Raw genomic sequence first — 26,373 nt, forward strand, 5'->3', positions numbered from 1 at the left:
AACTCAACTTGAAGATGTTCAACCAGCACGTTTTTATTAATGAAATGGAAGAGAACAGAAAATACCATAATGGATCCCTCATTTCATCTCCATGGTTATGTGTCATTTTCTACAGGGATGTTACATATTTCTCAATAGCAGTCATGCTCAAAAGACTTGGGAGCCACTGCTAGCAACACCTTAGAAAGAGTGGGTTTCTGTGTCATTTGTGATGCAGTCCCTGTCTGGTTGCTGTGTCATTTATGGCAGTTCATGTCCTATCCTCTTCCCAAACCTACAAACTTCTTGAAGTGGGACTCACATCTGAATAGTGCTTTCTATGCTACAATTGATTTCTGTAATACCTTACACATGATGGGTGCTTAGGAAACCTGTTTTAGATTTACTAGGCTTTTCTTTTTTACTTCTAAGTAAACTTCTAAATTATACTTTCAGAAATGTCAAGTGCTATTTGTGATTATATTTTGTTTAGCTAAATACTAATCATAATGCCAGTTCCTAATACCAATCATAGGTGTACGCTGGCGTTAACACACATTGGCTCTTAGCCACCTTTACTGTCTTTGTGCATACTATAGCCCAGACAGAGAGGAATTCACCCCAAATAGTTGCCCTGTGGCTACTCTGCAGATCTGAATTTTTGTTTTTCAAAGAGCTCTCTCAGCTGCTGCTCAGTCGTGGCTTCCTTTTGCTGCATCAGCTCAGCCGTTCCTTTGGTCACTCCCCAGGCATCTGGCTTGGACATCGAAGGATTGTATGGCCTGCCAGAAGCTATCCGAAGATTCTGCCAGTATTCCTTCCTGGCTCTATGGAGACAAAAGACACGTCAGGCTGCCCTAGTATCCTAGTAAAATACACTGTCGGGCCATCGTTAGTCCTCACAAGTATGTCCACAAAGGTGTGTATTAATCCAGACTAAGGCCTTTGCATTCCTTTACTCTGTAGGTCTTCTTTGAATCCAAGCATAGAAATTAAGAGCTTAAAATTTAGAATCAGAATATTTTCTATCTTCATATAACCTTTCTTTACACAACTAGTGCCTCATAGTCTGAAACTAATTCGGTTGACCTTTTTTACTGCTATTGTTTTATTAGAATATATTAATTATGAAAAATAATGGGTTTTGGGAACTGGAGAGATGGCTCAGCAGTTAAAAGCACTGACTGCTCTTGTAGAGGACCTGGGTTTAGTCTCCAGTACTCACATGGCAGCTAACACACCCATAATTGTAGTTCTAGGGTACCTGACTCTTCTGGCCTCTCCGAGCACTAGGCATGCACTTGGTGCACTTTAAATACATGCAGGCAAAACCCTCATATATGTAAAATATAAATAAAATTAAGAAAATAACGTGCTTCATTGTGGCATTTCCGTACGTGTACGTGATATCCTTGGCTCACATTCACCCGCTATTTTCCTCTCTTATCTCCCTCTCCCTCCATCCACATTGAAATGTTAGTCTGGAGAAGCACTGGCTCCTGTGACTGTGGATTCTGCTTCCATCCTTCTGTCTACTTCCACCATCTCCTTCTGCTCCTGGCCTCATCATGTCTGGTAGCCTGTCTAGAAGACTTCTACATGTGGTTGTACATTTGCTAACTTGAAAATCTAACCTTGTCCCGGGCTGCCTGTAGCCCTCCTGGCCTTCCCATTGCTTCTGGGATGAGGTCATACATCAGCAAAAGCATGAGCCATAAAGGAGCCCCCCTCCCCACCTCTGAAGTATGCTGTCTATGCAACCCTATCTCCTCTAGTTTCAGACGTCTACATTTTTTTTGGTCTTTTTTGAGACCGGGTCTCCCTGTAGCCCCAGCTGTCCTGGAACTCACTATGTAGGCCAGGCTGACCTTGAACTCACAGCGATCTGCCTGCTTCTGCCTCCCGAGTGCTAGGATTAAAGGCGTGCACCACCACACCCGGCCCTGAGACTTCTACTTTCTTTTTTTTTTTTTTTTTTTTTTTTTAGCAAATTATTATTATTTTTTTTAAAATTTTTTTTTACAATTAAAGTTACAGTTTTAACAATATACAAAATATTACAGTAATTCAGATTTTTTGGCATAATGATTACAGATTTGATAAATACATTTTGTATCTCATAATAGCGATGAGGATTATACAAAAGCTATTAAAACAATTATGAGAATAAATTCTATTGTCACTTAAGTATCTAAAGCTATTTTCCTTTGTGTTCTTCCAGAATGATTTGTTCTTATTCTTTACCTTAATTTGAGGGACTTCAAGAAGACTTCTACTTTCTTAATACCCCATTTTCTTTCCACCTCTCAGTGCCTCCCACCAGGATGCTTTTTTTGTCAGGTAAGGTAATTCATCCTTCAAAATTCAGCTCCAACCATAGCTTCCTTAGCCCCCTTCTGCCTTTGGTTCTGTGGACCATCAGCTCAGAACCTAGGTTGCTATGTATATCTTTGTTCTTGAACTTATATTATTTGCACTTCCTTATTTCCCTGTCTGCTAGGTTGTTAACTCTGGAGACAGGGCTGTGCCTTGATACTTCAGCATCTACAACTATATCTGACAGATCGTTGTGTTCAGTGTTTGCTGAATGTAGGGGAACAGATCCCTCTGCTTAGAGTGCCTAGCCTTCACCCCGTTTATTTTCTACCTGGTAGAATCCTACTTAAAATCCAGCTTTCAAAAGCCCTTCTTCTAAGATATTTTTCTAGTAGGCAGAGACAGCCTCTTCTCTTCTAACCTTTTGATCTCTGCTTCGACTAATCTACCACAGTATAGTACATTGACTTTATTTTTTTGTTGTTGGTTTCTCTCTTTTTGTTTTTCCTGAGACAGTGTCCCATGTAACCCAGGTTGGACTCAAGCTTACTATGTAGCTGAGGCTGATCTTGAACTCCTGTTCTTCCTCCCTCTATTTCCTGAGTGCTGGCATTAAAGCGTGTGCTTACTATGCAGCTCCAGTACAGTGGCTTTCTTAACCATTTTCCCCTGTGAGAATCTCTAAGCTAGAGACCAAAGATTTCCACTTCTATAATATTCTTAGTGCCCAGCACAGTGCTGAATGAAAACTTTATTCTCCCGCTAGAATGTGAGCTCTGAGGCAAAGGCCTTGCCTGTTTTACTTACCATGCCACCCATGATGCAAACAGTATTAATATAAAGTATTCATACAAAGCTATATTCAACTCTTGATTCTTATTTTATGTTGTTGAAACTAAAATCCAGAACCTTGATGCACACTAGGGAGTCACCCTACCACTGAACTTCCTCAGCCCCAAGTTATACTCAACTCTTTAGAAGTTACAGGATTCCATGTTAGTATTCAGTGCATAGATAGTACTTTACTAGAGCCCCCAAATCACATTTTCATGCTATTAAATTATTTACATTCTATCTTCTTAAAGCCTTCTCCAGAAATCATCTCAGAAGGATGGCTTATAAACTGCTCTGTGAGAGACTCTGAGGAGGAGGATTGGCTCATGATCATCATAAAGCCAGTCAGGACTCCTTTAGTGGCCTCACTTGGACACACTCATAAGCTAAGCAAGCATGAGGAAGCAAGTGTAGCTGAGCGGTACTGACCTTGCTCTAATCCAGGGTTTGGTGTGCATGTCCAAACCACTTCCCCAGCTACCGTGTTTCTCTGAAGCAGGTGGCAAAAATCCTCTTTCTGGGGCCAGCTCCTCTGCAATCGCCCTGATGTGGTAGGGCTCAAATCCACAGCACCCGCCAATGTACCTGACTCCCAGGTTGTAGGCCTCTCTGGCATATTTTTGAATATCCCATCTGGTTGCAACTCTGGGTTCCAGTCCTGGAATAAAAGATATTATGTCTGAATTCTTTTTATAAAAAAATAAAAATAAGGGTTTGGAGAGATGGCTCAGTGAGTACAGGCATTTGCTGCTCAAGCATGAGGACCCGAGTTGGGCCCATGCTGGGTGGCTCACAACTGCCTGTCACTCCAGTTTCAGGGGATCCGACACCCTCTTTGGACTTTACCAGCATCTGCACTTACTCATGCACGTACCCACACACATACACATAATCAAAAATAAAATACATTTCTTTTTAAAAAAAGAATAACATGGGGAGTGATAGAGCAGGACATCTGACATCCTCCTCTGGCTTCCACAGGCATCACATCTGCACACACATACTACACATACCATGCACACACAACACTTTCATACAAACAGAAATTATAAACAGTTACCTATAAGTATATAATTTTCAGTAAATTATATAGGTTGTGAATATTCAACAAATTAACTATTTCAGCAAGTTAAGTAAGTTGTAAATATTCAATTCTTAGATCTGAAAAGCATTAGCTACTTCTACATCTAGTTCTAGACTCTGCTATTGAGCCTTCTGGCCCCCCTTCCTTTAACTCATTATAGTAGGGTTGGTTTGTGAGACCAGTTGTATTTGTCAGAAGGACGGTGACTTCAGAGGCTGGGCTCTAAAGCATCATGGCTTCTGCCTTGCTCTTCTGTGGGGTTCTCACCCTTTGGGAAACCAGCACTATGAGAGAACACTGAAGCATCACTGTGGAGTGGCCCATGAGCCAAGGTGCTGAAGCCTCCAGTCAGCACAGTGAGGAACTGACCATGACTTCCAGCAGTCACCTAACTGAGCCTGGAAGTTGATCCCCAGCTCCCATCATGCCTTCGGATGCCTGTGGCCCTGGTCAGCATTTAGACTGAAGCCTCTTAAGAGATCCCAAGGGAAAAACATCACAGAAACTGTGATCATACACGCTTATGTTTTTTAAGCCACTGCATTTTGTAGATATACATTACACAGCAAAGGTAACACAAATGGCTTGCCATTCTTCCTCTGGTTCCTCCAGAGTCCTTACATCTTCTCTCGGCATCCCCGTAGAATATAGGATATAGTCTGAAGACCAGGACCCTATTGACCCCTAGGGTTGATTCTCAAAGTGGACTCACTCCCCTATTTTCCATGCATGTAGAGAGCCTTCATCTCTGCCCAGACTCTAAAAATTCCCTCACAATTTCATCCACTTGGCTTGTTCATTAAGCATTTGCTGTATAGCCTACCCCAAGGGCTCTGAAGTGTCAGAGCAATATTCAGAAGAGGGGAAAAGGCTTTGGGGATAAGTCATCTAATTTTAGTTTTGTGATTAAAAACATTACAATCTGGAGGAATGAAGAAATTTTTCCTAAGCTCACACACCTCAGCAACAGAGTTGAGTCAGAAGCAGACTCCCACCTGGAGGATAGCCTTTTCATCTACTCCAGAGCACTGGCTGGCTGTCACCTCTGATTCCACACCTATGTTTATAGTTATTGGTGTTTCCTCTAGCTGGTCCCATCTTGTCCACCCACTGAATAATATGAAGGGAGTTGGGGCTGCAGGGATAGAAACTAGGGGCAAGAGGTGACACATGCGGCCATTTCCCTACTATGACAAAACTCTCAGAATTTCTCAAGCAAAAATATTGAGACAATTTATAAAAGGATTGGTCTTACCAAAGGGGAATTCCGGGAGATCTATAAATCCCTGTTTGCTGCAGTCAGGAGTGTGGTAGGCCAAGGGTTGGCTCATCAGGTGAGCTTTCAACCCTGCGGCCTCCAAACCTTTCTTCATGAGCTTCACAGTCTGTAAGCTGGTGGTGGGGTCAAAGTGACAGTTCACACCGACGATGGAGGCTCCTGCAAATCGGGGAGGGGGACATGTTAGCTTGAGGAAGGCACAGGATTCCAGTAGGCTCCACGATACTCTCTAGTAGGAAGCAAGTACTCAGTGATGAATTAAGGACAGCGTTTGGTTCTCATGCCCCACAAACCTATCTCACCTGTGAGCAAGAGCAATCACTAGCAGGCGGAAAGTGTTTGCTGAGAAAAGTGCTTGGAAGAGTCTGGAATAATTGAAGTGTCATTTACGCACATTGGGCCGTCCATCTTTTTTTTCTTAAATCATTATTAGAGGTTTTTTTTTTTTTTTACTTCAAATTTTAGCCGTCAGTTTTTCAGTGTTTGACATTATGTTGCAAGCACATAATTTTTCAATACACTCAGCTGCTAGATTGCACCTGTGTTTACCATCGTGCTGTTCATTTGAGCTGAAATAAATGTTCCCTCTCACCAGGCCTATTTAATAATTTCACTAAGGCTTCTTGAGCACAATAGCAGAAAGTAAATTAGGAAAAAGTTTTTCAGAGATCTTTTTTCAGGAAAGAATTTTGTGGCTGGGATTAGTGGATTGGAAAAAAAATCTCAAAAAAAAAATCTTTTGAGGTAACTAATCTAGTAAACAGCCTATCAATCATGTGGACAGGCGTTTTCATTTGTCTGCCTCCCCGACCCATAGCTACACAGGGCTGCCTTCTTAAAGCTTTCTTCAAATCCGTTGCTATGGAGTTAGATTTAATGAGAACAGAATGCTTCAGATTCTTCATTTTATTGGAAAACTTTTTTTTTAAAACAGGATCTCACCATATAGCCTGTGCTAGCCTGGAACTCAATATGTAGACTAGGCTAGCCTCCAGCTCATAGGTCTGCCTGGACTTCCTGAGTGCAGGGATTAAAGGCAAGCACCACCACCCCCAGCTAATCATTATATTCTTAATTGTATCTGGACCAAGGATGATTAATTATGGCAATTGTTAGATACGATCTTGGAAATTTCCTCCTCCAAAGTATTTGAAGAAACAATATATTACTGTAGCCTCTCAAAATGAGAAGAATTCTCAAATAGTTTTGCTTTCTTCTGAGTTTTAAAATTTTTGGTTAAGGGTTGGAGTTTGCTGGCCAGTAAGTTTGGTCTAACAGGAGAGCTTCAAGTTCAGTGAGAGAGACCCTGTCTCAAAAAGAAAAAAAAAAAAAAATGATGGCCAGGCGTGGGGGGGCATGCCTTTAATCCCAGCACTCAGAAGGCAGAGGCAGGCAGATCTCTGTGAGTTTGAGGCCAGCTTGGTCTCCATAGCGAATCCAGGCCAGCTAGGGCTACAGGGAGACCCTGTCTCAAAAAGAACAACAACAAAAAGATGGCAAGTGATGGAGGAAGACTCCTGATATCTTCCTCAGGTGTCTGCATGCACGCACATGGGCACGCATGCATACATATGTGAGCATACACCACACACACACACACACACACACATACACACACACACACACACTTTCAGTAAAACATGTAATTGGTAAAATAAATGATAAAGTGACCCTTTTAATCACTTTACGTATACATCTCAGTAGCATTAATTACATTCAGAGTGTTGTGCCATGATTATCACTATTTACAAGGTTGTTCATTATCCCAAAGAGAAACCTATACCCATTAAAACAACCATTTCCAATTTCCTGACTTTCCCCCCCTTAACCCTTGGTAGCCATTAGTCTGCTTTATAGCTCTGTGAGATTGCCCATTCTACCTATTTTATGTAAGTGAAATCATATATAACATCTGTCTTTTGTGACTAGATTATTTCACTTAGCCTGATACTTTGCAGGCTCATCCCTGCTGTAACACACATCAGAGCTGCATTCCTTTTTATGGCTGAATAATGTTCCATTCTGTGGGTATACCATGTTTTATTTATTCATTTATGTGTTGAAGGACTCCTGGGCTGTTTCTACCTCTAAAAAGGGCTTTAAACATATTTTATTTATTATTATTTTTTAATTTTATGTGTATGAATGAATGTATTGCCTGCATGCATGTAAGTGTACCCATGTCATGCAGTGCCTGAGGTGGTCAGAAGAGGGCATCAGATTCCCTGGAACTGGAGTTATGGATGATTGCTAGCTGCCATGTGGGTGCTGGGAATTGAACCCAGGTCATCTGCAAGAGCAGACAGTGCTATTAAATGCTAGCCATCTCTCTAGCCCCTAAAAAGGCCTTTTTAAAGATGGACTCATGACCTATGCTTTTTGGATCTAAATATAAAGATATCAAAGCTAAGGGCAGGAGAGATTCCTTCTGGATTCAGTGAGGGATATACCAACATATAGGACTCGGGGACAGCAGAGTTGAAGTCACACCATTGGCTTTAGTGTTCAGCAACAGGTAAGTGTGTAATCCTTACCAGGCTGGGCCTGCAGCTTGCTCCTCATCCTTATTCTGGTCAGTCTTCACTGCCTGTCACTCCTCGGCAATAGCTTTGCTCAAGGTTACTAACAATCCCAGTCTTGCCAACTCCAGCAGTGAGGTCTCATCAGCATTCTGCCTTTACCAAGAACCTTCCTCCTGGCTCCTGAGACCCGCCTCCCCGCCCCACTCTGGGTGGTGCTCTTTCTTCCCTGGCTACTCTTCCGAGGATTTGGTCCTGCCTTCTCAATCCCAGCAGGTCCCAGAGTCCCATGGAGTAACCTCCGGATATCTACTTACACCCCCTTTTCAGTCTATGGCTTTCAACACCATTTATGTCCAGAACTACACTAGATTTTTTTCCTCTAATCCTGACCTTTTTGTTGGGTTCTAAAAATGTACATTCAGCAGTTTACTTAACAGCTTCACTTGGAATTTTTGTTGTTTTTGTTTTGTATTTGAAACACAGTCTCACTCTGTAGCTCAGGCTGGCCTCTAAGCAATCCTCCTGCCCCAGCCTCCCTAGCACTGGATCTTGAGCTTTTCATTTCATTTTTGGATATTGAGCTGTCATAGCTTCTCTTTCTTTCCCTACTTTTATTACATAGATGAATTAATCATATATTGGCTATTTATTGGATGTCTTGTTAGGTGTAAGTCTCCTTGTCAGAGGTTATAGGAAAATATATGTATAGGACACAATCCCTGACATCATGGACTCTATAATTTCTTCTAGAACATCCCAAAATTTGGCCCATGAAAATAAGGTTTTATGATGAATTAAGCTAGATAGTGCTATTCACTATATCCCCTTCTTAAAGACATAAAATTCATAAATGTATCAATGGTTCTGTTGAGATACACACACAACTTAGTTCAGCATAGCATCTTCTAAATACATCTGATCATAGAAGCCTATCAGTATCATCACAGATGGGGAAATGTCAACTGAAGATGTGCCAAATGAGTGGCCTAACTAGAAAGTGATATGATTGCTAAGGGCAGGGATGACCATGTCAGGATACACAGAGGGAAATTTTGAACTAAACATTGGAAGATGGACTTATTAGACAGGTGTTTATTAAGAATCTATTATGTGCTAAGCACTGTGGTAACCACAGAGTACTCAGGGTCAAGCCAAACATAGTCTCTGCCTTAGTGGATGCTAATCTAGTGAGGGCATCAGACAAGCTATGAAAGTTGAGCAGGATGATGAAGCAGACTAGCTGCAGGCCCGGCACCCCTGTCAGTTACCAATGGGAATGAAGGAGGCCCCTCTTGTGTTTTCTTGTTGTTGGCTGTTTTGTTTTGGTCTTTTTGAGACAGGGTCTCTCTGTAGCCCCAGGTGGGCTGGAACTCACTCACTAGGTAGATCAGGCTGGCCTCCAATTTACAGAGATCGACCTGCTGAGTGCTGGGATTAAAGGCATGCACCACCATGTCAGCAGTCCCTCTGGTTGTTTTAAAGACAGTTAACTTACTCCCTCCCCATTTTATATTTTCTGTCAAAAATTAGGATTATTGATAGGCCTTAACATATACGACAAAATCCACGAAGTCCTGTGGGCAGGCTATGGGGGGTACAGATAGGAAAGGAGGGATAAATATAATTAAGATGTATTATATGAAGGGGTTGGTGAGATGGAAAGGAGGGATAAATATAATTAAGATGTATTATATGAAGGGGTTGGTGAGATGGCTCATGGTTAAGAGCACTGGCTGCTCTTGCAGAAGACCTAGGTTCAGTTCCCAGCACCCACATGGTGGTTAATAATGGTCCAAGGGACCTGACACCCTTTTCTGACCTCTGAGGGCATTGCAAAATACAGGTGCACTTACATACATGCAGGCAATACACTCATATACATAAAATAAAAATAATAAAAAATTTAAAAGATGAAATCCACAAAAATTCAATAAAATATTTTTAAAAATTAGTATTATATGTCAGGTTGCAGTGGCGCAAGCCTTTAATCCCAGCACTTGGGAGGCAGAGGCACGTGGATCTCTGTGAATTCAAGGTCAGCCTGGTCTACATAGCAAGTTCCAGGCCAGCTGGGGTTACAGTGCTTGCTGCCCAAGGGCTGTCAAAGTCGGAATTCCCAGCACCCATGTAAAAAGCTGGGCCTGGTGGCACACACCTGTAACCCCAGTGCTAAAGGACCAGAACGAGAGACAGGTGGATTCCGGGGCCTCAGTGGAATCCAGCTATTCAGTTAATCAGTGAGCTCCAGGTTCAATGAGAGACCCTGTTTCAAAAAATAAGGTACAGAGCGACAGAGGAAGACACCGATGTTGACCTCTGGTCTCCAAATGTGCACACACATGCACATGCACCTGCACACACACATTCATATACACATGAACATGTATGCACACAGATACCCAAAGTAGACTTACGGCTTTCCTGTTACCACATATAAGGAAATATACCTTGGTGTAAACCTATTCCTGGAAGAGTGTGCATTTTTTAGTGTTATTTTTAAGCCTAATGTCAAGCTGATAGAAATCTTATCATCACCTGCTTTCACCAGGCGCACTGCACACTCGCCAGGGGGAATGCCATGCAGATCTCCTTCGGGCCCAATGCACATAGTAGCCGCCACAGGTTTACCAGATGCTTTCAAGGCTTCCACTGCCCACACAGCTTCTTCAACATGTTCAAAATACTGAAATCAACGAAGTTTATAAAACTTTTCATCATGTTTCCCACAAGACAGTAAGAACACTGCTGTTATCACTCGATGAGCTGTCTAGTGATAATTCAGTTATTAAGCATTTTTGATACAAAATAGAAAATGGAGTGACAATTTCTTAGTGCAAATTGCAGACAAAAAGATTTGAAAAACACTGCATTCAATAAACTGAATCAAAATTAGCAGAGTTCTGAGATTGGAAAAAGAGTTCAAAAGCTAAATATTATTGCTCCTTGTCAAAATCTGAGCCCAACCCCATGTGGACCTTATGAAAGCAAAAAGTTAGAGTACAGAAAGTGTTCTTGTCTTTTCTTGGATGGTCTTTCCTTACCTCTGCAATGAGGAAGTCCACATTCTTCTTTATGAAGACCTCTAATTGTTGGTGGAATATTTTTTTAACCTCGGTTTCACTCTTGCAGCTGAGGTACGAAGGTGTCTGACTCACGCCTCCTGCTACCAAAGCATCTCCCTCGTCGGCCACTTGCCGTGCAATGTCACAAGCAGCTTCGTTGACTTTCTGCCCCTTGAGTGCGTAAAGAGAGGACACACCAAAATTTGCATGTGAAACCAAAAATAGTTAATTATGTTTATGTTTATAATCATGTTTTATCCCAGTAAACAGCAGTTATGTAGCTCAATGGTTGATCGAGTCTAGCAGTTTGAACAAAAAGCTGACAATAATGGAAATAACAGTGACTCTAACGGTGGTGTCTAGGACATAGTACTATATCAACTATGCTGAGAGGATATACAGTTTTTATAAGAAAAGGTCTAATCTGGAATCTTCTAATACCTAAACTACACACTTAGATCAGTACTTAGCAAATAGTGGTGGTAGTGACAATGGTCATGGGGTTTTATGACTAAGATTAAAAATTGAATTAAGATTATGACAGAATTTATGTTGTATTTTTCATGTGATTAATATACACATAGTAAAGCTTTTTATAGTCATTTAGACATCAAAAATTGAGCTGACCTGGAGGATGGCACTTTTGTTTGTTTCAGTTGGTTTTTTGACATAGTCTCACTTATCCGAGGCTGTCCTTGAACTCTTGATCCCCCTGCCTTCATCTCCCAAGTGCTGGGATTACAGGCACGTGCCACCACAGCCAGCTTGTGTTTGCATTGAGATAGGGACTCAATTGTTGCCCAGTCTGGCCTTCAATTCCTGGGTTTAAGTGATCTTCCAACCTCAGCCTCTCAAGTGTATGGGACTACACACAGTTCTAGCAAGCCTGCCAGGACTGGGGGTGTTGGTCATAGGTAGAAAGCACTTGCCTAGCATATTTGAGGCACTGGGTTCTACACCTTATACCACAAATGACAACAACCACCACAAAATCCCACCTTATCCTCAAAAAAAGTAAACAAACATCAGCACCAAAGATTCCCAAATCACAAACAAAAACCTCACCCCACCACAGCACTATAGGTCATTTAGACTCATGGGATTTTAGAACTCCTGAACCATTTTAGATATGAAGATATCTTTGCCTTGATGGAGTAAATGATGTCAGTGACGCAAAGCTGACTGCAGCTAATCTTGGGCACTGTTCCAGGCTTGCTGGCTCCCATGCTTACAATCTTTCCCCTGAACTATGCCTGTGGAAAAGTGGCAAGATGTATGGATTTGTAAAGATGCCCACTTTGCTGAGCAAATTAAGTGACTAGGATCATTGAGTTCCTCTTTAACTTGCTTCATAAATATCTTTCTGTCAATCTTAGTGCACAGCTCAAACCTGGGAATGTGTCACCCATCTCTCATTTCTCTAATAGAAACAAAACTCCGTAAAGGCTCCAGCTTTCCTGTGAGAACATGGGACATGGATTGTCTGCGATGTCCTTTAGAGGTGGTGGTCATGGTGGGTGGTACTCACAGATATCTTCTCTGCCACATAGTTTCCCCTGTTCTCTAGCTTGTCTTCACTGGCATAGAAGGTGAAGGTCTGCATGACGTTCGATCCGGCTCTGAGAAACTCTCGATGAAGCTGGCGAACTGGGAGATTGCATGAGCAAAAATGTGATTTCTCTCCCTTTACTAACTTGCAATGCTTTCTTTTTTAAAAAAGCAATTTATTATTTTTATTTTATACGTATGAGTGTAATGCCTGCACGTTGTTGGGTGCACCTGTGTTGTGCAATGCCCGAGGAGGTCAGAAGAGGGTGTCAGATCCCCTGGAACTGGAGTTACAGACAGCTGTTAGCCACTATGTAGGTGCTGGGAATTGAACCTGAGTCCTCTGCAAGAGCAGCCAGTGCTCTTAACCACCGAGCCATCTCTCCAGTCCTGAACTTGCAATGCTTTCAAAAGGTTTTCAGGTAAAGAGGCATCAAAATGACCAGTTTAGCTGCTTGGTATTTGCATATCTGAGGTTAAAGGAAGAAATACAGGTCTCCTGGAACCTTCCTCAAACCCATCATGGCTAGATGGACGGGTGGTCGGAGGGGCTCACAATCCTGTGTTTGCTCAGGTGTTCATTGTTTGTTTTGCTGATTGTCAGTTTGTTCTTCGCTCACTGACAATCTGTGCAATGTGCTATTCAGGGGAAAGATGATTTCCACCGGGGGGAGCGGGAGGTGGTTATTGGGCTGCACATTGAAGAATGTGAAGTTCTTGCCAGGCAGAGGTGGGGAAGGACAGTCCCCATAATGGAAGCATCCTGAGCAAAGACAAAGTAGGAGCAGATTTGGCATTGAAACTGACAGAGAGTCTGAACCAGACATGAAGGGATGTTGGCGAAGTGGCAGGAGATGTAGTTGAAAAGGTGGGGCCGAGGACAGAGCACCAATGGCATAGCCTCTCACCCCAAAGACTGTGCTTAGATATCAAGTGACAGATGAGATCGGCCCAGTGGTTTTGAAAGATAATTCTGGCTTTTTGGTTGATTTTGAGAAAAGGTCTTACATAGTCTAAGCAGGTCTCAGACTTCTTATGTAGCCAAGGATGGCCTCAAACTCTTGAGCCTCCTGCCTCTATTTCCTAAGTGCTAGGATTACAGTATTAGATACAGTCTCCAAACTACATTGAAAAGTAATTCTGGATGCTGAATAAAACAAGAATTGGAGCACTGTTTCCAAGCATAGGCTCTTGGACAAATGCCCAGTGGCAACACGTCCATCAGCTGAAGAAATATAGTGGAAATTATTTCCCATATAGTTATCTATATTCAATGTAAAGAGATATACTCTGCTCTAAAGTATTGGACTTAAACCCACAGATATTCTAACTCATTTGCTGTGGGATTCAGGCATTGCTTCTTTGTTTGTTTGTTTTTCTTGTTTGAAAGTTCTCCAATTGATTTTTGTTTCAGCCTTGCTGAGAACCAGCATGCTAAAGCAGATTGAAAACACTCATAAAATGAGAAAGTTAGTGTTTGTTTCTGTCAGGAGAATTAGCCAGGCAAAGGAAGAACCAGTAATCTTGTCAATCCCTAAAATGTATTTTGAAATTTCAGAGACCTATGAAATTCAGACGAGGGGCAACTATGTTAGAGGCCAAGAAATTAACTGGGACACTGGAGATAAGGGCTAAGACGGGAAATGAGCCTGTCCTGTATGCTTAGTGGACTTCCTGGAACACAGAAAACTGTGCTTTTGTTTTTCAATGGATAAGTGAGAAAAAAGTTTCTGTATTTCAAAAAATAGCTTTCTAAGTTTGAAGCCAAATCTTTCTTATGATTTGTTTGTTTCTTTTCTTCTTTTTTTTTTTTTTTTAATTAGGGAAACTTTAGCTCTTGGCGGGAATGGAACGTAAAAGCATACTTAAGCTTTTAAGCTCACTGTAATTAGCAGTGGGATAAAATTTAAAAAAAAATTGTACAGGGAGTCCCTATCGAGCAAACACAGAGCTGTTGTGGTTGGAGAGGGATCTTATAGGGAGCTAGGGTTATAGACTAAGATCCCAGACACTAGGATGACATGGTTTATAGCCAGAAAGTTCATGTAAGTCGTCCTTGAGTAGACTTCCAGAAAGCTGTGAAAACGTCCTGGAAAAATGTGTGGTGGGTTTTTACACATGTACATTTATAATGCAGAAAGCCTATACTTTAATCAGATTTTTCTAGAAGGTGATGGTCCCAAACAGCTAAAGACATTTCCTCATTCTGAACTAATCCATCCCTACATGCTTCTTTGAGAATGATCTGCCTGGAGGCTTGATGCCCTAAACTGTTCTCGACTCAGAGAACCTGAATTCATTGCTACTCTACTCAGGGAACCTGAATTCATTGCTGGACCTAACACTGCTTCCTCTGTGCAAGATCCACAGCTCTAGTTATCAGCATTAGCCTTACCATTGTGCCGATAGTTTCCAAATATCCTTTCACCTTCCATTTCCTGTTCTCCCTTGTCATAAGGTTCTTAGATTTGTTTTCTACTAAATACTAGGATGTGACTGGTCCCTATGACACAAAGATACCGATTATACTAATTACCTTCCCTTGCAGCCTTGAACTCATTATACAGATTTTGGCATCATGAAACGCAAATGCACAGTATTACATGGTTATGCACCCAAAGAACATCATCATTAGACATTAACCTTGCAAATTTAGCTTAAGAATTCCAAAGTTTTGAAATTTCAAAGCATATTTTACAAAGTCAAAGAAAATTCTCCAGGATTTCATCAGTGGAATATTAAGTTGGCAGCAAAATCATTTGGGAGTAAAATGTGACCTGAATTAATATGAAAATATTTATAATTGCAATCCAATAAGTGTCAGTGGTTATATACATTGATGCCAAAAATGTATTAATGAGGGTTGAGTATAATAGACCCTGTAATCCCAGCACTGGAGGCTGAAGCAGGAGGATCATGAGTTTGAGGCCGGTCTAAGCAACTTAGTGAGACCCTTCTCAAAAGCAAATAAATAAATAATTTCTGATCTTGGGCTGGAGATGTAGTTCAGTGGTAAAGCGTGAGCTTAGCATGTGTGAGACCCTGAGTTTAGTCCTCAGAACTGGAAACAAAAAGTATCACTGTGTTTGACTAAGGGGACTGTTTTAGGGTCCACTCAGTATTACATAATATATAGCATATGTACTGTAGTAGCAACTTTCTTTTTTTCCCAGGTTTCTAGAATCCAAGACACGTTTGATTCCAAAATGGTTGGTGTAGGGATTGTGAACCTGTACTATATCCTTTCCTTCCTCACTGCCTCCAGCACTAAAAATTCAGGTCTTGGCACCAATCATTTGAAATGTTCAGATGAAGTCCGGCTTGCAGAAAATCTTCTCAAGGTCTTTGTCAATTCTAGCTGCCACTCAGCCAAAATTGCAAAAGCACTTGTAGATATAAGGTTTATTTTACATTAAATATACATGCAACTGGTCACCCTTTTCATTCAGCTTATGATTATTTTTTCTTTTCATTTTTGCACAGTGCTGAGGATTGAACTCAGAGCCTCATGAATACTAAGCAAGTGCTCTATTACTTAGCTACATGCCCAGTCCCCAGCACCAATGTTTTAAATATCTTTTACCTTCCTCCCAAAGGCAAAATAAAAACGATCCTAGGAAGGATGTGTTACAGATCTGTCTTTTCTGATGCACCCTGCTGTCCACTGAGCCAGACAGAACTTGAGCTGGGTGCTACCAGAGCCAAATACCATATGGGATTTCAGTCTGTGGCAGAAAGGATTAGATTGACTGATTCAGCACTGTGGAGTTTCCATTCATTCTTAAAAAGCAGCAACTCTTGGAAGAGAAAGAAGAACAAATACTCGACACACTGGACCCAGCTCAAAGCAATGTAGACACAGCTGACCCAGACAGAGAATAAGCTTTTATTTATTTATTTATTTATTTATTTATTTATTTATTTATTTATTATTTCTTTTTATTTTGCATACCTGCATATATAGACATATACCACATATATAAAATGTTCATGGAGGTCAGAAAAGGGTGTGGGTCATTTTTTGTCTTATCAGTACTGGGGGTGCTGACCTGAGGGAGCTCCAATTCTAAAATAATACTTTCCAGTTGCTTCTTGGAACACCCTCAAGTCAGTAATGAGCATTCCTCCCCAGCAAGAAATGAGCACTCACCCCCAGAAATAAGACTCACCCCCAGGAATGAGTGCCTACCCCCAGGAATGAGCTCTCACCCCCAGGAATGAACACTCACCCCCAGAGATGTGCACCCACCCCCCAGGGATGAGTACTCACCCCAGGAATGAATGTTTACCCTTAAGAATGAGCATCTACCCCAAGGCTTAGCACTCACCCCCATCACCAGTGAATCACAGCAGAATCTCTGGTAACTACTGGCAGGCTCTCAGGGTACCCCTGTTAAAATGTTCACCTGTAGTGAACTTTTTGGTTGCCCCTGGAAGGGAGGATTGTGAAATATGGTGGCCACTGATGGGTACCATCAGTGCATTGGAGGAAGACAAGAAAAGGCTAAGGTTAAATTATTGCCAAATTAAGGCAGAGTATCGAAGTCTGAGGTCTCCTGAATAGCTATCACTGTTTCTAGAGAGCAGAAAGAGTTGACAATGTGGCCCTGGACAAAGTTATACAGGAGCAGAGCTCCCAAGGACCTAATTGTCAATCAGGCAAGCCTGTTATGCTAATGTCTGGACACTGATTAGGGAGAAGTGGGACCTCAAGACAGGAGTGACGTCATATGAGTAGATTCACTCATGAACCCTGAGACCAGCATGTGCTGAATATGCAGAAGCGGTCCATTCCTCCCCACTCTGTGTGTGTGTGTGTGTGTGTGTGTGTGTGTGTGTGTGTGTGTACATGGTTGTATGCACATTTGAGCTTGTGTATGTGTGCTAGAGGTCAACATCAAGAGTGTCCTTCAGTTACTCTCCACTTTATATTTTGATACAAGATCTCTCACTGAACCGGGAGCTCACTGTTTTGGCCAGACTGGCCAGACGAGCCCCAGGGATCCTTCTGCCTCCATCTACCTAGAGATGGTATTACAAGACTTTTTTTTTTTACATGGGTTATGGGGAATCAAACTCAGGTCCTCATTGGCGAGCACTTTCCCACCTGAACCATCTCCCTCCCCTAGTTCCTAATTCCTCTCCTTTAAAAATGAATGTTTCTACCAGATGTGGTGGTACATGCCTTTAGTCCCAGCACTTGGGAGGCAGAGGCAGGCAGATCTCTGTGAGTTCGAGGCCAGCCTGGTTTACATAGTGGGTTCTAGGACAGCTGGGGCTACAGGGAGATGCTTAAAAAAAAAAAAAAAGATGAATGTTTCCCTTTTACTTGAGGATTCTACAGAGACCTCTGCCTTGGAAGATGGCATTTATTCCCTTGTGACCATTATTGAGCTGTGATTTAAATTGTAAAGTGGGAATAAAAACACATGGTTGTGGGTGTAGAACAGTAAACAATTGGTTCAAATAGCGCCAGGCTTCAGTAGCATGAATAGAACTGGTTGTCAAATACGTAATGGAAGGAGAGCGTATCCAAAAGATAGCGATGTGGAACCATGGACCTGAAAGGAAGTGAAGAAAGAAGGGTGGGCACAGGAGAGAATGGATCAGAATCTAAGCTGGTGATGACAAAGGGTGGAGGGTCTTGATGAGATGGAGGAGGGAGAGAACTACTGAAAGGGCAAAAAGGCAGGAGGTGGACATTTCATAGGTGGACATGTCTTGGTGGTGTCACAGTCTAGGGTGGGTAACTGAGATAAAGCAGAAGGAAATTTAACTGGGACCAGGGAGGAGATCCAGATACTACCTAGAAAAATGTGGAATGGGTCATCTGTATGTATGTTGATGTCACATGGATTGGTGAAGGAGGAGGAGCAGAGAGAAAGGCAATGAGCAAAGTTTTAGACTCACCCAAAATGTGAGGCAAGGGCCGAGAAGTGAGACAGAGGAGGGAGCCATTGTGCTATCCAGCATGCAAATCTGTACTGATATACCTAGCAGTGCCCAGCAGGTAAAGGCAGATATATGGAAAACATTACAGGCATGTAGCTGTCTCATGCTTACTCCTGTGCTTGGTAATAACAACACATAACAATAATGCACAACACACATTATGAGAACTTAGGATAGAGCTGTGTACCAACCTGCCTCAGGGTGTTCCACAGCCGCTTCTGGGGTCCAGGGTCCAGCCTTTACATAGCCCCTCTTCTCTAGTGCAAAGACGAATCCTCCATCTCCAATCACAACCTCTCCAGCATTTAAACGTTCTAGGATGCCCTGAATTTACAGATGAGGGGGAAAAATGAGTTTTAAAGGCATTTTTTAATTTTTAGTGCTTTTGCTAATATATTCTTTTTTTTTTGGTATTTTTTGAGACAGGGTCTCCCTGTAGCCCCAGCTGGCCTAGAACTTGCTATGTAGACCAGGCTGGCCTTGAACTCACAGAGATTTGCCTGCATCTGCCTCCTGAGTGCTGGGACTAAAGTGCTGCCTCTGCCTCCTGAGTGCTGGTACCACCATGGCCGGCTCACTAATATATTTTTGAGAAGTGTGACTTCTTTAAAAATTTCAGAAAACACTGGGCATGGTAGCACATACCTTCAGTCTCAGAACTTGGGAGGCAGAGGCAGGGGATCTCAGTGAGTTTCAGGCCAGCTGGGGCTGTAGGAAGACCGTCTCAAAAAGACCAAAATAAATAAATAAATAAATAAATAAATAAATAAATAAATAATCAGAAAAATTCGTGTTTTTTAAATATTTATTTTATGTGTATGAGTGTTATGCTTGCATGTATGTAAGTGCACCTGTGCCTGCAAAAGCAGAAGAGGATGTTAGATGCCCTGGAACTGGAGTTATGGACAGTTCTTAGCCACCCACCATGTGGGTGCTGAGAACTGAACCCAGTTAGTTCCTCTGCAAGAGCAGCCAGTGCTCTTAACTGCTGAGCCATCTCTTCAGCTCCAACATGTGTGTTTTATACAGGATGCTCAGCTCAGCTATTGAAAATTTGTATTTTCATGTATATACACTGGTGTCTTTAAGTACATGTGAAAAAGAATTTGAGCTAGGATATATAGTTCAGTGTCAGTGGTAAAGCACTTGCTTAGCATGCCTGAGGCTCTGGGTTCTATCCCTACCATGATTTTTTTTTTTTTTTTTTTGCCTCTGACTCCCAAGTGCTGGGATTAAAGGTGTGTGCCACCATACCCAGCTGCTACCATGATTTTTTAAAAAGTTCATACTTTCCCCATTTGTATACATTTTAAAATTCTACATACTTACAGATTTAAAGAGATATGATGATTCAGTTCTGGTATATAGTGAGTAATGATCAAACCAGGTTACTTAAGATTTCTATTTCCTTGATCATTTGTCATTTCTTTGGATTGGGATTTTTTTTTTCCAAGTTTTTTGTGACAGGGTTTCCCTGAAGCCCCAGGTGGCCTAGAATTCACTATGTAGAACAGGCTAGCCTCAGTCTCATAGAGATCTGTCTGCCTCTGCCTCCTGATTGTACCACCACACATGGCTGATTGGGAACTTTTAAATTCCTCTTTTCTAGTTCCTTATAAGATACATAATATATTGTAAACTTATCAGCTTTAATGAAGCCCAATTTTCCCCCTTTATTAGAAGTGCTGGGAATTGAACCCAGGGCCTTGTGCTAGGTAAGTGCACCCCTGAGATATATCCTCAGCAGTAAAAGACGTGTTCTTAAAATGGCAACAGCTACTCTTCTTACTCTATCAATAAACTAAAGAGATAATTAACATTGTCAAAGAGGTGGGGGTGGTATAGAGTGCTGTGACATATTTTGAAGACTAAAAAGTCATAAGACATTTGGTATAGACAGAACAGAAATGGCCAAATCACTTATTAATTTCCCTTTCCCATTTAAGCCCATTTTCCACAACAGCAGGTCTGTCACGCACCCTCGAGGTTGTAAGCATGTACATCCTGCACTCTATGCCAAAACCAAGGAAGAGACAAGTGCAGCATTCATGAAACAACTTCCGGCCCACTCCATATTTGTTCCCTTCACAGTGCTACGTGAGAATCACCCTTGTGCTAAGGAGCAAGACATGAATTTTGGATTAAGTATTGGAAAGGGATTTTATAGATTCAAAAATAACTTAGTATAACTGTTGTTTTGTTTTTTGCAATTTCTAAGAATCAGGCTTTAAGTCAAATATATCCTACCTTCCGTTCAGGTTACACAGAGTCCCCAAGTAATCCAAGATCTTCTAGACTAAAAGAGTCTTTCTGACTCTCTGATCCTTAAATGCTAACTAGATTTGATTATAAATAGAGGTGAGGGGGTGGGGCAGCTCTGAAAAAATGAATAGCTGTAAGGAATGACTTGGAATGTACATACCTATTTTGTCACATATACTAGCAATACCAGTGGCTTTTAAAATATGGATAGAGCAAGGGGTACATAAACAACATAAGAAACTGTAGGATTCTGCACCAAAATTCCTTTCCAATGTCATAGAGTCATCTTTATGCTAACCCTCTGTCCCACCCAATGCCATCTTGACAGCAAGTGCTCAGAAAGGAACTGCTGACATTTTCACCTTAGAGCTGGAAATTAAATGGGGACTTACTACTTATTCCTGGGTACCCCTTTGGAACAAAAATATCTGTCAAAGATTGGGCATGGTAGTGCACTTCTGTAATCCCAGCACTCTAGAGGGAGAGGCAGGAAGAGCTCTGTGAGATTGGGACCAGCCTAGTCTCAATAGCCAGTTTTAGGCCAGCTGTGCTACATGGAAACTCAAAATACAAACAAACAAACAAAAAACCCCAACTCAAACAAACAACCCCCCCAAACCTGTCAAGCCTGGAAGTCCATGAGTTAAAAAAACTAGTATAAAAATACATAATTTGGGCCTGGAGAGATGGCTCAGTGGTTAAGAGCACTGACTGTTCTTGCAGAGGACCCGAGTTCGAGTCTCAGCACCCACGTGGAGGCTATAAACCATCCTTAACTCCAGTTCCAGGGGAATCTGAAGCCTCTTCTGACCTCCTTGGCATTGCAAGACATGGGTGCACTCACATACATGCAGGCAATATAGTCATACACATAAAATAAAAAATAATAAAATATCTTAAAAAATACAGAATTGCTCACATGTAATTTTGAAACCAAATATGCAGTATGATTACAATGTATCTAAATACTATATTTTGTTTTTATTATTTTAATTTTATGTGTATGCATGTATTGCCTGCATGTACACCTGTGTCATGGTGAACAGAAGAGGGTATGGATCCCTTGGAACTGGAGTTACAAACTGTTGTTAGCCACCATGTAGGTGCTGGGATTTGAACCCAGGTCTTCTATAAGAACAGCCAGTGCTCTTAACCACTGAGCTATCTCTCTAGCCCTAAATACTATATTTTCAATGAACAAGTATATATATATATGTACATATACATGTGTATATATTTATGTATGTGTGTGTATCTTCAGTGATATATCAAAAATAGAAGCAAAGGTCACATAAATGAGATATGACTTGTTACTAACTTTCACTTGGGAGAAATAACTCATGACATTTTGGCCATTAACAGCTCTCATGAACATACATTTGCAGATTTTAGTTCCACAACATTTTAACACAGGACATAGCTAAGGGTCCGTTTGGGGGAGGCTGGGTGCATAGGGGTGATTCAGTGACTGGGCTGGTCACATTGTTGAGCAATAAAGCCTGCATATACTAGCTCTTAGATTTTCACTACAATTTTTGATTTCCAAGACAACAGGATTCTTAGTTCTTGGCTAAACAGAGTTTTCAAAGTGGAATGAACTATGAAAAAGATATTTGTTAAGAAGTGTTACAAAAGAGTGTATGTAATATCAGCCCATTTTTAAAAAGTGCATATCTGCCTAGACAGCAACTAGTAGATTATATACCAAAATATTGTAGGCCCTGTTCCTTGTGTTTTGACCAGCTGGCTACAATAAATATTTGTCTTCTGAACATCTTCTAAAAGCAAATATGTGGGCATATTATTGCTATGGAAATAAGGTTACTGAGGAGGCATCTCTTCCCACCCCATGCCACCTGTTTCTTAGATAATATTCTCATTCATATTCTCTCTCTCTCTCTCTCTCTCTCTCTCTCTCTCTCTCTCTGTTTTTGTATTTTCTAAGATTATGTTATGGTGTAGCCCAGGCTGGTCTTGAACTATAATCTTCTTGCCTCTATCTCCTAAGTGCTGGACTTTCCACCATGTGCCACCATGTCCTGTTAGAGATAGCCCTTTAAAATGTTGAAGTTTCTGAGTTAAAGTTTGTCAAGTGGGTTAGAATCCATTCCTTTACAAATGGGCCAAATCAAGGGTGGGGGAATTAATTATGTTTTCATAGGACCCATTCTTTCCAGTCTGCAAGGGACATTCATTTAATAGGTCTGTGGATTGGCAGCCATTCTCAACATGGACAAGCCTTAATCACCCATCCTCTGCATACCTGAATCATACCTAGCCCACATGCATCCACTAGTGAAGCGGTGGAGTTTCAAGTATTTAACAGGACTAGCCTTCTTTCTTGGGTGGAGGTCTTTTTGATTTGGTGGTCGTCCCTTTAGAAACTGGGTACACCCAGGGTCTCCTAGCAGGGCTGGCCCTGCCTTGGGAGGGTGGTGCCTGTCTCCCTACCATCTTCCCCTGGGGTCTTCTGTAGCCCGACCTCTGACTGAGCTTGTTATCAGAGCCAAGAATATTTCCTCCTCTCTTCCCATTTCTCTGTCTACCCGTTCCCCACCCCAGATGATGGTCTGGGGTTTGGACTGAGCTCAATCAGAACTGGAGAGATGTGCTTCTTGATAACCAGCATCGAGACCCGCTGGCATTTTGAGTTTTTGCGTCCTATGAACAGCCTTTTCTCATTATCTTACAATCACTCTGCTCATTATTTTCACAAACTGTGTTTTGATGCTCCAGTGATAAATATTTCTGTGGTCGTTGAAACAAACTGCGGTTGTAACCGACCATCACTCCCCCACCGTCCTGTCGCTGCAGTGGCAGCAGGCAGGTTGTCTGGTGAGGGACCCGGCTCCGTCCAGGCGCTGGCGGGGGTGGGGGGTGGGGGATGAGCTCTACAAGCCTCCCCCGCGGCCGGAGCCCCGCGTGGACATCTTAACCTGACACCCGGCACCGCATACCCGGCACCCGCACCATGGGCGGCCAGCCTGCGCCGTCTCCACTGGGTGGGAAATCGCGCCCCTGGGTGTAGGAGCCGCGTCTCGGGGGAGTTCTCTGGTCTCGGGGTGTTGGATTTAAGAAGTGTGGGGAGTCTCCGAGCTCTGGGGCACCCTTATGCCGGATCCCACAGATCCAGGGCGCCGGGTGGTTCAAAGCCGAGCTGGGGGCGGAGGAGAGGCAGAAGGAGTCCAGGATGAGCTCTGGGCGTGCAGGACAAGTGGTGGCCCTGGGGTCACGCAGGGGTTCTGGGTGTACCTTCTGACCCAAGGCCGGCAGCTAGGAGGATGCTGGACACAGCCAGGCTCTGCCCGCCCCTCTGAGCTCGCCCAGGTTGGGTACTGGCCGACCAGTAGGTCAGAGAACGCTCTCGGGCTTCCTGCAGACTCACCTTCTTGGCCTTTTTGCCAGCAACCGGTGCCATCTTCGTGGTGCTGGACCGGTGCTCAGCACAGTTGTCGACCGGAGGCGAGCTTTCTCCAGCAAAGCCGGTACTTCGGGGCGGCAGCCAGCCTCTTTATACAGCTGCTCCGCGTGGGGTGGGTTTCTCGATCCTTGGCTTGGTCCAACTCCAGCCTCAGGCAAGGAACACGCCTACCAGCCTTTGATTCTGGCCAGGGACTAGCTGGGAAACTGCCTGGACCAGGAGATGTTGAGATTGGTCTCTCAGATGGGTGGAAATACCGAGAAGCAAGATAAGGAAACAAAAAAACCCCACAAAACTTAGGTTGCTCACTCTTCTGCACACTGCCCCGTTTGGCCAGTCCCCGACCTTGAGCTGGGGTCAGGTATCCATGACCCACTTAAACTGTCAGACCCTGCCCGTAAGAATTCCAGTCAGTGCCCAAATATTGACAAAGGCCAGGATTCAAGATTGTTGCATGAGGATGCGATGCCCTGCAAGAAATTCAGCCGAAGTGTGACCGGCATGGCACCTCTCCGACGTTAGGCATACAAGCACCGCATTTGCAGAAGCGTTCAATACCAACCCTCAAATAGTGGGTTTGCTCAAAGTGAACTTATATCCAAACATGGCTTGCAGTTTCTATTAACAGTGGTTTCTAATAGGAACATTTGCAACCTAACAAACACAGGCTTCTAACATACATATGGGAAAGTGGAAATGTGCCTTGAAAACATCAAAATTCCACATGAAAAACAAGTTATACAAACACCTAGGCCTTAGAAGAACCTGAAGCATATGCAAATATAATGTAATGTAGCTATGTCCTGTTGGTACAATGGTAATCATTTTTATTTTGTTCTTCCAGTTTTATGGTAGTTCCCTAAGTATTTTTTACAGTGATAACATAATGACTTTTAAATAATAAAATATTACTTTAAAAAAACTGCATAACACACCAGTAAATTACTTACATGACAACATAAAGTCTGAGAGTGCAGAACCTTTTATCCAAATTCTTTATGTGGAACAAAAGCCTCTATTTCACATATGCAGAGGAAAGAATTACAGTAGCAAATAATGAATTGATAGAAGTTTAATTGCTAAAATCATGTGTGATTGGCTCACAACTGAGATATTTTTAAAAGACCCGATTGTTTCTAATCAGTATGTCAAAGCTTAAAATGGGAAAAAAAATAATGTAGGATATATAATTATTAAGTACCAGTATTTTACTGCCCCATTCCCCAACCCCACACATGGTGTCCAGATCTTCAATCACTAATGTACTGAGAAAAAAGTAGGTCACAGTTAATGTGTGGACTAGTAACAGTATTAACCTAGGGAGTATTGATGAATTGAGCAGGCCTCACAGGCCTTCTGTGGCCATCTGGCAGCTGTAGTTGTGGGTACCAGCCAGTAGAGGGCTCTATCAGGGCTCAGCCTGTCAAAGCCTGATGTTCCCAACTTCCCAGGTGGGTCCAGACTCAGCGAAACAGTAGAGATTTTTTAAAAAATTATTTTTATTTTATGCATATGAGTGTAGTGCCTGCGTGTTTGCAAGTACACCCGTGTCATGCAATGCCCATGGATGTCAGAAAAGAGCACTGATTCCCCTGGTAGTGGAGTTACAGATAGGTGTTAGCTGCCATTTGGGTGCTGGGAATAGAACCCTGGTCCTCTCCATGAGCAGTCAGTGAGCTTAACCACTGAGTCATTTCTCTAGCCCAACAGTAGAGATTTTTAGACTACTAGCATTAAATTGAAAATGAATCATGAAATTTTAATAGGTAATATAGATCCATGGCAAAAATTAAAATATTTCCCAGCTGCTGAATCCAATTCAAGTTCTTGCCCCCAGGTAACTACTCTTAACTTGCTATCTTTCCAGAAGAATTCTATGCCTATCTCAGTATAAACATGTATATTAAAAATCATTCTGAAATGTAGAGAATTGTAGTTGTTTGAGCACTTATTAATGCCTACTTTTTCTAAATGGTTTATAAGCAATTGTGGAAATATTTTTGTCTTTCCTCGGCTTCTCATTTTGTTGTCCTGACTTTCCTCCCCCACCTAAATTATGTCCATTAAAAAAATCATTCAGAACCTGATTCAATCTCCCAGCTCCCATATCCCGT

At 42.2% G+C, this 26,373-nt stretch overlaps 1 protein-coding gene across 1 annotated transcript; it reads right to left on the bottom strand.

The window, feature by feature from the left end:
* Nucleotides 1-8: 8 nt before the first annotated feature.
* Nucleotides 9-24,731, bottom strand: Bhmt (betaine--homocysteine S-methyltransferase). Its single transcript, XM_008853334.2, has 8 exons — nucleotides 24,224-24,731; nucleotides 18,768-18,900; nucleotides 12,605-12,723; nucleotides 11,056-11,247; nucleotides 10,550-10,697; nucleotides 5,469-5,651; nucleotides 3,559-3,787; nucleotides 9-806 (listed from the first exon to the last, which is right to left on the bottom strand). The coding sequence occupies exons 1-8, from the start codon at nucleotides 24,254-24,256 to the stop codon at nucleotides 620-622; spliced, it is 1,224 nt and encodes a 407-aa protein (XP_008851556.1). The 5' UTR covers nucleotides 24,257-24,731; the 3' UTR covers nucleotides 9-619.
* Between the last annotated feature and the right edge of the window lie 1,642 nt (nucleotides 24,732-26,373).

Source organism: Nannospalax galili, unplaced genomic scaffold (genome assembly GCF_000622305.1).
Source record: "Nannospalax galili isolate Female #2095 unplaced genomic scaffold, S.galili_v1.0 scaffold45, whole genome shotgun sequence".
NCBI classification, from domain to species: Eukaryota; Metazoa; Chordata; class Mammalia; order Rodentia; family Spalacidae; genus Nannospalax; species Nannospalax galili.